This window comes from Carcharodon carcharias, chromosome 7 (genome assembly GCF_017639515.1).
Source record: "Carcharodon carcharias isolate sCarCar2 chromosome 7, sCarCar2.pri, whole genome shotgun sequence".
In the NCBI taxonomy this organism is placed as follows: domain Eukaryota; kingdom Metazoa; phylum Chordata; class Chondrichthyes; order Lamniformes; family Lamnidae; genus Carcharodon; species Carcharodon carcharias.
Window position 1 is genome coordinate 118,264,764 of NC_054473.1, and position 18,512 is coordinate 118,283,275.

At 40.7% G+C, this 18,512-nt stretch overlaps 1 protein-coding gene across 3 annotated transcripts in view; it reads right to left on the reverse strand.

Annotated features, from left to right (window-relative positions):
• Window positions 1-18,512, reverse strand: part of csnk2a2b (casein kinase 2, alpha prime polypeptide b) — a 65,768-nt gene that overhangs the window by 14,663 nt on the left and 32,593 nt on the right. For 2 of the 3 annotated variants that reach the window (XM_041191415.1, XM_041191413.1), the window contains exons 3-4: window positions 1,867-1,968; window positions 88-138 (exon numbers count right to left, since the gene is read on the reverse strand). In XM_041191415.1, the coding sequence (XP_041047349.1) occupies window positions 88-138; window positions 1,867-1,968 (153 nt within the window). Of the gene's footprint in view, window positions 1-75; window positions 139-1,866; window positions 1,969-18,512 lie in introns of all 3 variants that reach the window. The other variant, XM_041191414.1, reaches the window with a different exon arrangement.

Sequence of the window (18,512 nt, forward strand, 5' to 3'; positions counted from 1 at the left end):
ATGTTGCACGTGTGTCTGGACCAAACCGTAATTTCAGTGAAATACAACAACCGCGCTGATTAGATCCACACGCACCTGCGAGCTCACCTTGAAGTCAGTGTTGTCAATGTGCTCAAAAACAAGCGCTGGAGTCCTTGACTGTGGAAAGAATAGGATCATTATGTGAGATACAGCACAAAGCCAACATGTTAGAACTCTTTAGGAAACTCAATTTCATCAACCACAAATGATCAACATGAAATGCTGGAGTCAAGAGACATCTTGTAACTGTAGCTAATGTGAATCATTGCAAGGCAGAGGTTAAAAATGCATTTGCACAGTAGGTGTCACCTCTTTTTGACTGCACAAAGCTGTATCCTTAAGACATTGTTCCCCTTTCCCTTTTTGATGGATTGCATAATAAATCATCTCAGCCAGGAGGTGAGGAACCAAACCTACTTCCAGGCTTCTGTCAATACTATTTTCAAACTCACTGCCAGATGGTGACAATAGCAGCCCAAGATAACTCTTCTCCTCTCTTGCAGAGAAGCTTTGATGGCTGCTTAATAGTGTCATTTTTCACATGCCCATCCCTTGAATCAGAATGACCCAGATGATGTTTTTTTTAGACATTATGCACTCATTGCATACACAAAAATTGATACTCTGGAACAGAATGGAAGATTCAGGAGAGAAGACAGAAATCACAAATTACGGGGAAAAAAAGCAGAGAACTACACCAGAGACAGCGCTGAGAGTTTGTTCAGTCTGTGAAACATGAACCATGGTTACTTCCCACAATGATCCTGCAGACCAAAAGTATTGTGCCCAAGTTGTAGCCCATAGGCTACTTTGACCTGGGCCACAAAAGCTTAGCTAGTTCATTTCTTTTTTCCTCATATGGAGGGAGAGTATGGATGAAGACAAGGGGTGGGACAGGAGGGGAAAACACAAAGCAAGTTGTGCATATATAGGTATTTAGTTTATTGTATACATGCATGCAAGTTGCACTTTTGAAGCCTGCCTTCTTTAAGGGAGCTCAGCTCTCTGCTGAATCATATGCAACTCCTTTTTTCTCCAATCACACAGTTTGCCAGTCAATGGAGCAGACCTGTTCTGAATCACTGCAAATGCTGAATAACCACCAGATAAGAGCCATATAAAAATGGCCTGGGGACAATGGGGGCATCTATCAGAGGAATGTGGCTTGTGCAATGAGTGTTCCAATCTTGTGGTGCACTCTGCCCTCTGCACAACACTTCCCTGAAAACCTAGCAGAGACCATGAACAATGTGTGATAAAATCATTACTCCCAAAACGTCATTACAGGAGGAGGGGTGGAGAGATTGGTCCCAGGATCAGTGCATAATAGATGTGGGGATGGGTCATTGAGGTGTGGGTGTAGGTAGGGCTGGTTGGATGGAGCTCCCAATTAAAAATCAGGTTAAGTTATGGTGTCTTATTTTGAAGTGGCTTCACTTAGTGAATTACTTTGAGAGATATCCTTATGCAGCCAAAGTTGCAGCCATTTTACACAGCAAGATCCCACAAACAGCAATGAGATCATTAGTCAATCTGCTTTTAACGATGTAATTTGAAAGAGGACTATATGAGGAAAACAACTCCTTAATCATTTATCTTAAGATCTTTAATGCCTATTTGAACTAATTTGGGGCCTCAACTTAACATCTCTCAAAGGACAATATAACACGCTCTCAGTATTGCATTGGAGGGTCAGCCTAGATTGCGCTCAAGTGTTTGCATGGTGCTCCAACTCAGAGGAAGTTGCACTGCCAAATGAACCAAGCTGACCAAACTAAGCATGCAACTCTTCAAAATTGGATGAGAGTCTGAAATTGATCTAGAACAAGTCAGACAATTACTCACCACAGGGTCCTTTACCACATCTAACAGCTTGATGATGTTGGGGCCCCCACGGAGATTCTCTAATATTTTGATTTCCCGCTTTATTTTCTTCTTTTTCACAGGCTGCAAAATTAATAAAATATACTTTTAAAAACTAATTTACCGAAAGAGTAATGGGTGGGCTTACGCAGGGCAGGATACTACTCAGAGGATTCGACATCTTTGTGCACACAGATACAATCTATACGATAGCTTACTTTTTTGTACCTTGTTTAGAGATTAAATGAGCAAGGTTGACACATTCCTCACTTCTATTTCTCTAGCCCTGCCACCATACCTCATTGCATAAACTTAGGGGTAGAAAGATGATCTGCAACCAGGCACGTACCAGCATTGCTATTTAATTAGCTGTCATGTGTACAGCAGAGTTGCCTGGCATGACTTACCCTTCTGCTCTAGTGAAGTTACAAGTCTGGCATGCTACCTGCTCAAAGAGGCCTTCATAAGTTTCAACAAAACTTTGAAAAGCTGTAAACCACACAGTGCAGCATTAACATAAGATCACAAAACAATTTCTTCACTATTTGAACTAATTTAAACAATTATTTGTTCAACAGCTTGGTGACCATCTAGCTCAAATGTGTTCAATCAAAATTAATCATTGCGCATTAGTGATTAAACGGGCAATAAGGATGAAGTGAGGAATGTGCAAAACTTTAAAAAACCTCTCATTTAATCTCTGAACAAGCAACAAAAAGTCAGTCATGTTACAGTTCCAGTGAAAAATTGCTAACAATCCTCAAAAGTAGCATAGGGACGCTATAATAGTTATAAATGCTAACATTCCATTAGCCTTTTCATTATGTTTTGTACCCATGTATTACTTTTTACCAACATGTACATAGACCCCCAAATCCTTTTAGATTTCCACTGTTCCAATAATTTAAAATATACACAAATCATTCCTTTTTTTGGTCCAAAATGGACAACTTCACGCTTACCTGTGTTAAAATCCATCTGTCACAGTTTTGCCAATCACTTAATCTATCAATGTATCTTAGTAATTTTATGCTTCCCATCTACACCACAACACTTACTTTATCACCAATTGTGTTATCAACAAACTGGATATATGGCTCTCTATTGCATTATCTAAGTTGAAGCCCCAGTACAGATCCTTGTAGGACACCATTAGTCACTTCCTTTCAATTCGAGTGCACACCCATTATTTCAACCTGGTTTCTACGACCCAACCAATCTCCTAAATTAAGTCAATAGTTTGCTTTCAATTCCATAAGCTGTAACTTTAGCTAACAGTCTCTTATCCTTTTGAAACTATCATTGGGGTCAGACTATAGATGGCACTGACGCACAGCCCCAATCTGGTCTGCTGTTACTGGAGTCAGATGAGCAGTATTTCCAAGATTGCATGGATTAACAAATTCCATGCAGCTGGTGTGGATCATCTACTTCATGAATGAATCAGGAATGTAGTTAATTGGTTTGGTTGTACTGTCAACCCCCTGTACTCTCTCAAACAGAAATGTTGCAATGCTTGAAGACCAGGCAATTTTCTTTTAAATAATAAGACTAAGAGTGTCATATATATTAGTATTATTTAATAATAATTAATTTTCTGTGGTACTCTAGTAAAAGAATAAACCACTATTTTACTTCAATTTAAGTTCCTTCTCTAAAAAGATGCCAAGGTAACAATGCTAAAGTTAGTCCATATCCATTCCCACAGCAGGGGCAGAGAAGAGCCAGTTCCTTGCATAGCAAAGCACACAATAGTTTTTTAAAGGTATTTTGTACATGGCAACGAGGAAACCAGAAGAGACGCAACAAAGTTTGTGTCCACAGTGCTGCTAACATCTGACTGATGTGAGCAAAGTACAGGTTCCTTAAGCCATCCAGCAGCTATGCTTCAGAAAACAGTCACGTCATGCCCAATGCCATAAGAGTGGAACAAATACACTGATATTATAAACAACATAATCTAATAAATGGTCCATGGATAATAAATGGTCCAGCATATACATATGCTGATCTCAGCGGAAGACTGCACTCATCAATGAAACCCTAAATATCCAAGACTTTTGGACAAGCCCATAAAACATGGAAATGATTGCTGACTCCTCTGCAATCTCACCAAGGCACAGGCAGATTTCAACTAGACAGATGAATTACCATAAAACATATATAGATATAAAACATATACAGCTACCCCTCTTACAGTAAGTACTGCTACATAAAATACCTGATTTAAAATCGCTATTGCAAAGTCTTGAGACCAAAATTAACATTACAAAATTTGAGTTCACTGGATTGGTAGAAACAAGAGGGAGTAAAAGTTATTCATTGTTGAATTGTGATTAGAAGGTATTTGCTGGATAATGATTTATCTGGAGACAATTATAACTTCACTGTGAAAATTCTGTCCCAATAATTATTGTAGCCAGATTGGTATCGTCTCCAGTTCACTAACTGGGAGTCACCACACTCCAATATTCAGCTAAAGAAAACATGGCCTGTGCAAATCTATACTTATCAATCCAGAAAATTCACAAGTCTCACAACTCAAAAAAGCCAACTATTCTAAATGTAGGCCTATAACCAGAGCCAATGCTTTAGGGCAACTAAATCAATTAAAATTCTGTTTTTATTACATGGCTTCCATAATTTTCACCAGTGTTTGGGCGTACATCTTGAAATTTGTCCCATTTTTCAATGAAAATCAAAGTTCAATAGTCTCATCCATGACATATCGAAACAAATAGTTATAATGAGGCTGCAGTGGGAATTGAGCTCATCACATTTCAAATTGTTCTAATACCCAAAACCTCACCACTTGTAATACAGGGGGAAAAACTATACTATATAGAATGGTGGCTTTTGAAGTTGCAAGTTTTGAACATTTTGGAGAAAAAACACAAGCAAGATTTATTTCTTGGGCAGGTTTGAGATATGGGCCATTGCCCAGGAATAACAGATTTTGTTTAAAAAACACCTTCAGTACATTTCCAGCATTTTTATTTTTACAACAATTCAATATTTGAAGCCAAAACAGCTTTTTCATGGAAATATTACATACGCTTTAAAGGTAGCTATTACAAGTGATATAGTTCCACAAATGATGGGGGAGCCAAGTGCATTCGTGCAAAAGATAAGGCTGAAGCATTTGCAACAATCTTCAGCCAGAAATGCCGAGTGGATAATCCATTTCTGCTTCCTTTGGAGGTCCTCAGCATTAACAGATGCCAGTCTTCAGCCAATTCAATTCACTCCATGTGATACCAAGAAACGGCTGAAGGCACTGGATGCTGCAAAGGTTAAGGACCCTGACAACATTCTGGCAATAGTACTGAAGACGTGCTCCAGAAATAGCTGTGCTCCTGGCTAAGCTGTTCCTGTATAGCTACAACACTGACATCTGCCTGGTAATGTGGAAAATTGCCCAGGTATATCCTGTCTACAAAAAGCAGGATAAATCCAACAGGGTCAGTTACTGTCCCATCAGCCTACTCTCGATCAGCAAAGTGATGGAAAGAGTCATCAACACTGCTATCAAGCGGCACTTAGCAATAACCTACTCAATGATGCTCTGTTTGGGCTCCACCGGGGCCATTCAGCTCCTGACCTCATTAAAGCCTTGGTCCAAACATGGACAAAAGAGCTGAACTCAAGAAGTGAGGTGAGAGAGTGACTGCCATTGATATCAGGGCGGAATTTGACAGAGTGTGGCATCAAGAAGTCCAGGCAAAATTGAAGTCAGTGGGAATCAGTGAGTCATACCTGACACAAAAGAAGATGGCTATGATTGTTGGAAGTCAATCATCTCAGTCCTGGGACATCGTTGCAAGAGTGTCCTAGACCCAACCATCTTCAGCTGTTTCATCAAAGGCCTTTCCTCCATCATAATGTCAAAAAGTTTGCAGATGACTGCACAATGTTTAGCACCATTCACAACCCCTCAAATGAGGCAATCTGTATCTATATGCAGCAATGTCTGGACAATGTTCAGGCTTGGGCTGTTAAGTGGCAAATAAGATTCATACTTCGAAGCAATGACCATTGCCAACGAGAGAATCCAACCTGCTCCCCATGACATTCATACGAACACACAAATTAGGAGTAGGCCACTCGGCCCCTTGAGCCTGCTCTGCCATCCAATATCATGGCTGATCTGAATGAACCTCAACTCCATATTCCTGCCTACCCCCGAAAACCTTTCACCCCCTTGTTAATGAAGAATCTAGCTAGCTATGCCTTAAAAATATTAAAGGCTCTGCTTCCACCGCCTTTTGAGGAAGAGTACTCCAAAGGCACTCAAACCCTCTGAAAAAGTTTCTCTTCATCTCTGTCTTAAATGGGCAACCCCTTATTTTAACACAGTGGCCCCTAGTTCTAGATTCTCCCACAAGAGGAAACAACATCTTCACATCCACCCTGTCAAGATCTCTCAGGATCTTAAAGGTTTCAATTAAATTGCCTCTTCCCTTCTAAATTCAATGCATTACAATCACCAAATCTACCACTATCAATATCTGGGGGTCACAACTGACCAGAAATTGAAGTGGACCGGCCATATAAATACTGTGGCTACAAGAGCAGGTCAGAGGCTGAGAATTCTGCAGCGAGTAACTCACCTCCTGACTTCCCAAAGCCTGTCCACTATCAATAAGGTACAAGGTAGGAGTGTGATGGAATACTTCTCACTTGCCTGGATGCATGGAGCTTCCTGAATGTTGTTGGAGCCAAACACCCTCCAGGACAAAGGAGGCCACTTGATTGGCACTCCATCCACCAATTTAAACATGCACTCCCTCCACTGCCAAAGCCCAATGGCAGCAGTACGTACCATCTACAAGATGCACTGCAGCAACTCACTAAGATTCCTTCGACAGCACCTTCAAAACCCACGACCTCTACCACCTAGGACAAGGGTAGCAGATACATGGGAACACCACCACCTGCAAGTTTCCCTCCTAGCCACGCACCATCCTAACTCAGAACTATACCACTGCCGCCAAGTCAAAATCCTGGAAATCCCTTCCTGGCAGCACTTTGGGTTCCTACAACACAGACTGCAGCAGTTCAAGGTGGCAGCTCAGCACCACAAGGCAAAGGCAATTAGGGATGGGCAATAAAAAAAATTTCTCCTTCAATATTACATGGATCCAAAATACATATTCGAGCTAATATTCAAGCTTTAGACTGGCATAGCATATTACCATTTTTTACACAAGAGCTATAAGAAGCCTTATTAGAGTGATTTATAGCAATTTAAACATATTCCAAAGGCACTTTGTTATCTCAGCTACCACTAACTGACTGACTGATTTTTCATAGTTTTGGGTTAATTAAGATCTCCCTTCTTGTGAATAGAAACCACAAATAGTTTCTGGAATGCCAATGGTACGAGCCTCTTAGAAACCAGCCAGAATGGCAGCTCCAAGGTTCACGTCAAGTTCCTGACATTTTCCAAGACCGTTCCACCCTCATACCAAGAGCTACAAACACTGATGGTTGGCATTTGTATTATTCATTCATGGGTCTAGAGTCACATGTAGGCCAGACCAGGTAAAGACATTAGTGAACCAGATGGGATTTTACTACAATTGACAATGGTTACATGGTCATTAGACTTTTAATTCCAGATTTTTTATTGAACTCAAATTCTACCACCTGCCGTGGCGGGATTCAAACCCGGGTCCCCAGAGCATTACCCTGGTCTCTGGATTACTAATCCAGCGACAATACCACTACACCATTGCCTCCCTTGTAAGCATATAAGCATCATTCACCTGTTTAGCATATTTCATCACTTTTTTTTTTACAATAATCTCTCTGCTTATCTTCCCTACACTATAGAACCCAAAAAGCTACAGCACAGAATGTGGCTATTTTGCTTCAGCATTATAAAACTAATCCCACTGTCAAGCTCTCTCCCCAATTTTACACTAGTTAATCCCGCCAATATAATTTACATGACATCTCTGCAAAGTATTTATGTCACATTTCATCAGGGTCAATATCAGAGTCCCATGATTGCTCATGGGCACAAGCTCAATAAGTGTCCAGGTCTGTAGAATATACCGGTATGGCTTCAGGAGCAGGACCAGAGGTTGCTAGACAAGAATAATGTGTCAGCAAACACATGGATAACTCTGCAAACTTTGAAATGCTAATGGCTGACATTTTATGGTCATTTGAAGAACAGTCATGCTGTTTGCCCCTTGTACTCCATTCTCAGTGTGTAAGCAAGGAGGGCAGCCTGCTAATGTCTTGACATTTGGCATGCAACTACCAAGCATTAGACAATCTCTACACTGCTGCTTACTCCTCTGTACTTTATAAACGATTTAAAATACTATTTCAAAATATTCCAGTATAGCAGATGGCTCTTAGCCCACAAGTATTTTTATGTAGCTCTATCCCTTGCAGTTACACATCACAAGGTCGTTACATCACAGATTGAGAATGAATATGTCTTTGAAATGTTAATTAATTTGGACAGTTGTCTCAAATTCCCAGATTGCACCAGTAAGTACCTCTCCGATAAACTGGAGGATTGCAAGTGCAATTTCTTAATACTCATTAGCTACAGCCTAAATACCTAGTTGCTGGCACAGATTCAGAAATTCACTCAATGAACAATAATGTACAAGCACGAACAATAATTTTTGATTTTCGCACCAACCACCAATAACAGGTCAGAGCAGGACCCATACAAAGTCAAGCACAAGTGTACAGTACGGTATTTGGGGCCAACCTCAAAAGAGCATGGATTGTCAGCATGCACTTACGGGAGGAGGAGCAGGAGCAGACTATTGACCCACAGTCAATGTGTAAGCAAAAAAAAGAGAACCAGTTAATCCTTATTCTTGCCATAATAAGCATTCGTGAGTACATAAGGGATTTCAACTCTTCCCCTGGCATGGATTGCTAAGTATCAGCACTATACTACATTGGTGAACTGACGCCAGAGCTCAAATTTTGTTCTCTATTACTCGTTAAATGAGATAAACATTATGTCTGCACTTTGAACAGATCTATAAAGGTGTTCTGATGCAATATTAATAAACTATAATGCAACAGAGAAAACTAGCTTTGCTCACAATACATATAAAACTGTAGGCAATAGAGAAGGATTAAAGAAGGAAACAAAGCTACTGGTAGCTCAATAAATGAGAAAGGAGGTACAAGGAGAGAAATACTATCTCAATGAAAATGGCTAGAAGATTCTGAGCACCCAATCCTAATTCATGGAGAGCGAACAGAAAAAAGTTACTTATGAGTTAGAAGAGAACTTGCCAATATGACAACAGAAGGAATCCATAATTTAGAGAGTCAGCTTTGATAGAAGGGCTTGACAAAGCATAGTGTGCTTGAACAACAGCCAGCGAAGTAAACGTCATCTCAACAAAACTGACCTCACTTACGAATGATGTAATAATTTACACTATTGTGCACATTGGCACAAAAATGAAAAGATGTTTACCAAACAGCCTTTGGCAGAAACAAGACTTTAAAAAAGTAACCATTTAGAGTGGATCATGAGAAACAATCAGAAAGGCAAATGTCAGAATCAACCTTGAACAGAACAGCATATTAAAATGGAAGAGGTCAAAATAGCCAGAATGGGTGTTGTGTATAGAGCTAAACAACAGGATAAGTTAAATAGGCTGGTAAGCCATTCTTAGCCTAAAAGTTACAAACTTTTCTTTTGGTAGCTGAAGATATTTTCTTTTAACACTAATTCAGTTAAGCCTTTTCTATCCTACCTTAGTAAATGCTCTGTGTTAAGCATAATATACTGGCTGGATTCATATGAAGCAATGTTGCTGAGGGAAAGAGTTCATCATGGGGAAAATGCATACTGTACTACAAGCTTCGATACATGTTTGATATCTAGCTAGCAAATCTCCCGTGTCATTTCTCATAGGTAGTCTAGGGTCTGGGGAACAATTGCGACAGTGAGCTGCTATCCTGGCCCATCTGTTTCAGGTCAGTGTTCAAGTACTGTCTGTGGGAATTTAAGTAATTGTAGATGTACACAATGAAGTCAATTAGAGATCGCCCATTTCTACCTATAGCATCGCCCGGCTTCGCCCTGCCTCAGTTCATCTGCCGTGAAAACCCTCATCCCTGCATTTGCTACCTCTAGACTTGACTATTCCAAAGCACTCCTGGATAGCCTCCCACACTTTACCCTATGCAAACTTGAGGTCACCCAAAACTCTGCTGCCAGAGCCCTAACTTCCACCAAGTCCACATTACCCATTACCCCTGTGCTTGCTGGCCTAAATTGGCTCCCAATTAAACACGTCCTCAATTTTAAAATTCTTGCTTTCAAATCCCTCCATGGCTTCAGCCTTTATCTCTGCAATTTCCTCCAACCCCACGATCCTCCAAGGTATCTGCTGTCCTCCAATTTTGGCCGTGAGGATCCCTGGTTTTAACTGCTCCACCATTGGTGACCATATCTGCAGCTACCAAGGTCCTAAAGTCTACAATTCTGCCCCCCACCACCCCAAACCTCTCTGCCTCTCCGCCTCTTAAGACGCCGTTCAGAACCTACCCCTTTGACCAAGCTTTTGGACATCGGCCCTAAAATCTCGTGGCTGTGTGTCAAATTTTGTTTTATAATGTTCCTAATGTTTAAAAAATGCCTTGGGTGTTTTATTGCATTAAAGACACTACACAAATACAAGTAGCTGACTTAAATTATTTGTAAATTTCAGGCTTCAATTCATAGACCCAAAACAAAATGCCTGCCTTTCTCTTTTCATAAACTATTTTGCATCTGTAGAAGCATAACATCTAGAATGCTATAGATGCATGCCAGATGGAAGACTTCCGTATATTAGAGGGAGCCAACTGAATTTGTAGTTAAAATCAAAACTAGGGTTTGACTTGAAATATCAGTTTGCGATCACCAGGCATGGTTTCCAGGATGATGGAGGCAGACAGATTTCACCGACTGGATTTCAAAGATAGACCAGAAATGAGATTAAAACAAAAGTTATGTTAATTCTTTCCAAATGTGTGAATTTCACATAAAATTCCCCCGATCTGAAAGAGACAGTGAATTTATCTACTTTGAGGAAGGTGTGCAGAAAATCTTCTGACACACAAACGTACTGATAATCTCATCCATATTACATCACTCACGTCTCCTAATTCAGATAAGTACGTGATGATGTAAAGCCAAACTTAACACAATGACCTAGATTTTTGGTAAAAGTAACAATGAGGCTAACAGTGTTCAGTTACTAAAATGTAAAACATTCAACAACCTCCAGTGACACTGCATGCAGAGTGTAAATCAGGAAGCGGCCAAAGTTGCCCTGCTTGTCGAGAAGCTGGACTGCAATAGAACATCAGGCTTGATAGCAAAACACTTGCTTCACTTATGTGATAATACACACTTCCCTCCAGAAAATGTTAGGGCTTGTCTACTCTTACTACTTTAAGTTATTTTTTTAATGGTGTGATATGTCTTAATTGCTTTCAAATAACTTCCCTGGCATTGCAATTACAAGTGTGAAGTCTCATTCCTTCAGATTTTAACTATTGTTGGGGATTTTTAATAAAAAGTTAATTATTTTTAACAGCCTTGTTTTGATTTCTGTATATGAATTTTGCTTCAAGTATTCTAATTTATACTTCCTGGTTCAATCTGCACTGCTGAGTTAACAATTGTTTAACTGGCTTGGTAAAGGAAATACAGTTGCTGTCCTGTCCACACAACTCTCAAATACCCTGTGGAGGCACTGCATCAAAATGGCATCCTAATCAAAGCAAGTTCCAATTTAAAACCCCAGACAGTCTGCCGGTAAATCTAGGTGTGAATGGCTGGCGTCATTCAATCATCACAAAATACATACCAACGTTAAAAATAAGAAATGAGGAGCAGGCCATTTGGCTCCTCAAACCTGCTCCACCATTCAATAAAATCATTACTGACCTGATTATGGCCTTAAATCCCTGACTCCCATAATCCTCAACTCCTGTGTCGATCATAAATTTATCTAATTCAGCCTTGAGTATATTCAATAACTCAGCCTCCACTGCTCTCTGGGGGTAGCTCTTGATGATTCACGTACAGGGGCACCCAGACCCCTCTGTGCTGCAGACTTCTGTGGTGTCTATCTATTTAAATAATATTCTGCCTTTCTATTCTTCCCACCAAACTGGACAGCCTCATTTTTTCCTACATTATATTCCACCTACCAAATTATTGCCCACTCAATTAACCTAACCTATCCACTGGCATATTCTGTCCTCCTCACAACTTGCTTTCTTACCTATCTTTGTATTGTCAGCAAATTTGAGTACAATGCACTCAGCCCCCTTCATCCATGTCACTAATATAGATTGCAAATAGTTAAAACCTGGCACTGATCCCTGTGGCACCCCATTCATTATAATTTGGTAACCTGAAAATGACCCATTTATCTTGACACTGTTTCCTGTTACTTAGTCAATCCTCTATCCATGCTAATATATTACCCTCAACACCATGAGCTCTAATCTTCTGTGGTAACCTTTTGTGGCACCTTATCAAATACCTTTAGGAAATCCAAATCCACTGGTTCCCCTTTATCCACCGGTTCCCCTTTATCCACCCGGCTTGTAAGATCGTCAAAGAATGTTAATAAATCTGTCAAACATGATTTCCTTTCAGAAATCTATGTTGACTCTGTTGAATGTATTAAGATTTTCCAAATGTCCTGCTTCTATTTCTTTAATAATCAATTCCAGCATTATGACAGATGTTAGGCTAACTGGCCTATGGGTTTCCTGCTTTGTCTCCCTCTCTTGAATATAGATGTTGCATTTGTGGATTTCCAATCCGCTGGCATCTTTCCAGAAGCTAAGGAATTTTGGAAGATTACAACCAATGCATCTATTATCTTTGCAGTCACTTCATTTAAGACCCTAGGATGAAGGCCATCAGGTCCAGGAGACTTGTCAGTCTTTTGTCTCTGTTTTTTTCCTCTAGTGATAGCCATTGTTTTTAAGTTTCTCCCTCCTATTTGCCTCTTGATTTTCTTTTATTGTTGGGATGCTTTTTGTGTCTTCTACCGTAAAGACATATTTTGAACTTTAATTTTTTTGTGAGTTGAAAGTGAAGTGTTTTATATATTAGTCAGTGAAATTTACAGGCAGGGGAGCCTACATATTTATTGAGATTTTAATACCTTGTACTTCTTCAGTTCAATCATGTGCACGTACAATATAGTAAGCTCCCTTTCCCTACAGCCAAATCACAGTTTCACATTTTAGAGGATGTAGGATGCCATTAGTATGGAACAGCTAGGCTTAAATATTAAGGAGACCATAGAAATATCTAGAGTGTAAAGGTGCAATGTGAATTTTCAGAGAAACCCAGAGCTTTCACATAAAGGGTGACATCACCAAGCCTGTTAACTTGAAGCCATCTCAACTCCAAGAGATCTCCCACTCCGATGAGCTAGTCATTTTACACCCAACAAATGTGGGTTTAAGCCCTTGCTAGTATAGACAGTAAGTACCAAGAACTCCTTACAAGCAGCATAGGGAGCAGCATAACTTACCATAAACACAGGGCTACTGCCACCATCTTCCTCGCTATAGTATTGACACACACCATTGCCTATCAAAGAGCTGGTTCAGTAGTTGGAGGGTCAGTGTCATTGAAAGCCAATCTCAAATAATGAACCTTGATAAAAGTATGTGGTCTTACACCTGGCCTCTAGGCAACCCCTTTCCAGAAGCAGTCATTTCAAGTCTCAAAGGTTTTCTCAACAGCTGTAGGACAGGCACACTGTTTGGGGTAGTGGAAGGGTACCACCTTGAGATGTACCTCTCGGGGAGAAATTAACACTTTTACGCGTAGATTGGCAGACATCTGGAAATCTCATCCAATGATTCCAAGCGATGCTTGGTCAATTGTTTCTAAAATCGGAGATTGATAGACTTTTGTTAGCCAAGGGTGTTAAGAATATGGTGCAAAGCTGGGGTATGTGGAGCTGGGGTCAAGATCATCCATTATTTCACTGAGTGGCAGGAGAGGTTCAAGGGGCTTAACAGCCTACCCCTGTGCTTATGCCAACCATCTCACTGTTCTTGGAAATATGTTTCCTCACCAACTGCACAACCTGTCTCATGTAAAGAGCTTTGAAAGAGAGACATGCTAGTCAAGGGCAATATCCCCTCTAAGCCAGTATTCATTAGAGTACTCTTCTTGCACTAGAGCTCCTTTTGCCACAAATCCATAAATACTAATAATCTATCCCCTCAATCACAGAATTGTTACGGCACAGGAGGCCACTCTGCCCATCATGTCTGCACCAGGTCTCCAAATGAGCAACATGACTTAGTGCCATTCTCCTGCTTTTCCCCCATACCCTTTCACAATGTTTCCATTCAAATAGTCATCTATTGACCTCTTGGATGCCTCGATTGAACCTGCATCCACCACACTTCCAGGCAGCACATTCCAGACTCAAACCGCTCGCTGTGTGAAAATGATTTTTTTTTTATCACATTTTCTTCTTTTGCAAATCACTTTAAATCTTTCCCCCTCATTCTCGATCCCTTGACGAGCGGGAACAGCTTCTCCCAATCTAGCACCCTCATGATTTTGAGCACCTCTCTCAAATCTCCTCCTAGCCTTCTCCTCCCCAAGAACAGTCCCAACTTCTCCAATCTATTTTAAAACTGAAGTTTCTCTTCCCTGGAACCATTCTTGTAAACCTCTTCTGCACTCTCTCCAATGCGATCACTTCCTTCCTGAAGTGTGGCACTTAGAACTGTGTACAATACTCCAGCTGAGGTCCAAATCGTATCTTATATAACCTCCCTGCTCTAGTACTCAATGCGCCTATTAATAAAGTCCAGGATACTGTATGCTTTATTCTATTCACTGCTCTCTCCTCCTGTCCTGCCACCTTCAATGAGCTACGCACATACACAACCAGGTATCTCTGCTCCTGCATATCCTCTGGAGTTGTACCCTTTATTTCATTTTGTCTCTCCATAATCTTCCTACCAAAAGGAATCACCTCACACTTCTCCACGTTGAACTTCATCTGCCACTTCTCTGCCCACTCCAACAACTTGTCTATGCTCTTTTGAAGTTCTATACCGTCCCCACAGTTTACAATGCTAGCAAGTTTTGTATCATCCGCAAACTTAGAAATTGTCCCCTGCACATCAAGATCTAGATCATTAATATATAACCAGGAAAAGCAAGGATCCCAATACCAACCCCTGGGGAACTCCACTAGAAACCTTCCTCAAGCCTGAAAAATATCCATTGACCATTACTGTTTCCTGTTTTTCAGTCAATTTTGTATCCACTTGCTACTGTCCCTTTTATTCCATGAGCTAAAACTTTTCTCACAAGTCTTGTGTAGCTCTGTATTGAATGCCTTTTGTAGGTCCATGTATACCACATCAACAGCATTATCCTCTTCAACCCTTGCTGTTACCTCTTCAAAAAACTCCAACAAGTTAGTTAAACATGATTTCCCCTTTAGGAATCCATACTGGTTCTTCCTAATCAACCTACATTTTTCCATGTGACTACTAATTCTATACCAAATAATTTTCTCTAGAAGCTTCCCCACCACTGAAGTTAAGATGACTGGTCTGTAATTACTGGTCTTATCCTTACAATCTTTTGTGAACAAGGGCACAATGTTTGCAGTTCTCCAGTCCTCTGGCACCTCCCTGAGCCTCGGGAAGAATGAAAGATTATGGCTGATGTCCCTGCAATTTCCACTCTTACTTCCTTCAATACTCTTAGATGCATCTCACCTGGTCCAGGTGCCTTGTCAACCTTAAGTAACAACATTTTATCCAACACTTCCTCCTCATCAATTTTGAACCCTTCTAGTGAGAGCTTCCTCCTCTGTCACCGTGGCCTTGGTAGCATCTGGTTCCTTGGTAAAGCCAGATGCAAAAGTATTCATTTAACATCTCAGCCATGTCCCCTGCCTCCATGTGTAAATCCCCTTTTTGGTCCCTACTCCTCCTTTTACCAGCCTTGGTTTATGTGCCTTGTGTACTGATAGAAGGCTTTGGGATTTCCTTTTTGTTGGTTGCCAGTCTTTTCTCATGATCCCTCATTGCTTCTCTTATTTGTTTTTTCACCTTCCCTCTGAACCTTCTGTATTCCACATGACTCTCAGTTGTATTTTCTGCCTGATATGTCATAAGCACACCTTTTCTTCTTTATCTTAATTTTTTTCTCCTTTTTCATCCAGGGAGCTTTGGATTTGCTTGCCTGACCTTCCTCTTTTGAGGGAATAAACCTTATCTGTGCTCGAACCCATTTCTTTTTTGAAGATAGCCCATTGTTCAGCCACAGATATTCCTGCCAGCCTTTGGTGCAAGTCTATCCAACCTAGCTCTGTTCTTGTCCCATTGAAGTTGGCTTTCCCCCAGTTAATTATTCTTACAATGAATTGCATATGATCCTTTTATGCCATCACCCTAAACTGTATGATACAATGATCAGTGTCTCCTAAATGTTCCCCCACCGACACTTGATCTACTTGGCGCACCTCATTTTCAAGAGCCAGGTCCAACAGTGCACCCTTTCTTGTTGGATTGGACACATACTGCTGTAGAAAATTCTCCTGAACACAACCTAGGAACTCTTGCCCCTCTCCACCCTTTACACTGTCCCAGTCTACATTCGGGTAATTAAAGTCACCCATTATATTTACTCCACAATGTTTGCATCTCTAAATTCTCTGCAGATTTGTTCCCCTACATCCTCGCCACTAGTTGGCGGTCTATGGACTACACTGAGCCATGTAATTGCACCCTTTTTGTTCCTCAGATCTAGCCAAATTGATTGTGTCCTTGAACGTTTGACAAAATCTCTTTCTCCAGCACTCCTATACTCTCCTTCACCAATACCGCCACCCCTCCTCCTTTTTCTATCTTTTCTGAACACCTTGTACCCAGGAATATTTAACACCCAGTCCTGACCTTCCTTGAGTTAGGTCTCTGTTATTGCCACAACATCACATTTCCACAAGGCAATCCGTGCCTGTAACTCCACAATTTTATTAACTATACTCCATGCATTCTCACATTATTTTGTTCACCCTGGTTTTCCTCTCTAATACTTTCTCCTGATTCACACACCCCTGCCGAGTTAACTTAAAACCCCTGCAACAGCACCAGCAAAACAGCCCACAAGAAACCCAGTTCCACCTCTGCTCAGGTGCAACCCGTCCAGCTTGTACAGATGCCACCCTCCCCACAGCCAGTCTCAGTGTCCCAGGAATCTGAAGCCCTCCCTCCTGCACAATCTTTCCAGCCACACATTCATCTGTTTTATCCTCTTATTTCTATACTCACTTGCACATGGCAGTGGGAGTAATCCAGAGGTTACTACATTTGAGGTCCTGCTTACTAATTTTCAATCTAGCTCCCTAAATTCTGATCGAAGGACCTCTTCCCACCTAAGTCATTAGCACCAATGTGGACCATGACCTCTGGCTGATCATTCTCCCCCAGAAGAATGTTCTGCAGTCGCTCAGTGACATCCTTGACCATGGCACCAGGGAGGAAACATATCATCCTGGAGTCATCTCTACAGCCGGTGAAACACCCGTCTGTTTCCCAAACTAACGAATCCCCTATCACTATTGCTCTTCCATTCTTCTTTCTCATTTCCTGTACAACCAAGCTGCTCGTGGTACCATAAACTTGGCTCTGACCAATCCTATGTAGACTTAGTCCACAGTTTGCTATGGAAAAATATCAGCTGCAGATTCCCCCTATAAACTAACAATGCACTAAAGTATTAAATTTCTATTAAACCAGCCATCAAAATGGTGAGCAAGTTTTGTTATTTTTATACATTAAGCTACCTTCCAATTCCAATATTTATTTGCAGGGTAATTGTGGAGAATATGACACTCCCATTCAACCTTTCAACTCTGGATAATGAGTGCAAGACCGTTCATAAAAGGAAGGGGAGAAATAGAAATACCTGAGAAGGGCATTTTACCCTGAAAAACAGATGCTCACCCATACATAAATTGCTTTGACATTACTCACAGGTAGCCTCAAGTTTAGAGCAATAACCTGACCAGTCCCTTTAAGGACACTACTGAGATACTCTGTGGGCAAGTGGTCCCAGGAGGCCTCAAGGTCCATTAAAGGCAAGTTATTGTTGTTGGAAGTTTCTCTAGATTAAAAGCTGCATGGCTCCTCACCGCAATAGCAACAACTGGGATAACAGTTGTGCTTCTGTGCCCTGTGTGTTTTTTTCTCCAAAGATTATATTCAGCTGCGAATCATAGGTGTTTTATGCAAAGTACAATGGTGGCATCCTGATGCATGAAGTGTGATAAATACTCCCAAAACTTTTATAGAAACAGATGGCTGACACCTTGCCAGTTTTGATAAAACATTTAAGCATTGTATTAAGCAAAGGCAGCATACATCATCAACACTACTTAACTGTAGCACAGCCTCACAACTGGTTGCCATTTAGCTATGCTACATTTATTGCAGATTGCAGTTATTTGGGACTATTGAATTGAACTCCAATTTTGCTTATTTTACACAAGTTGCAAGCTTTTCCTGCAGATGTTGTCTTGAGGACATAAAAACGAAGTAAATTTGATAAACTGACAAAACAAAAAATG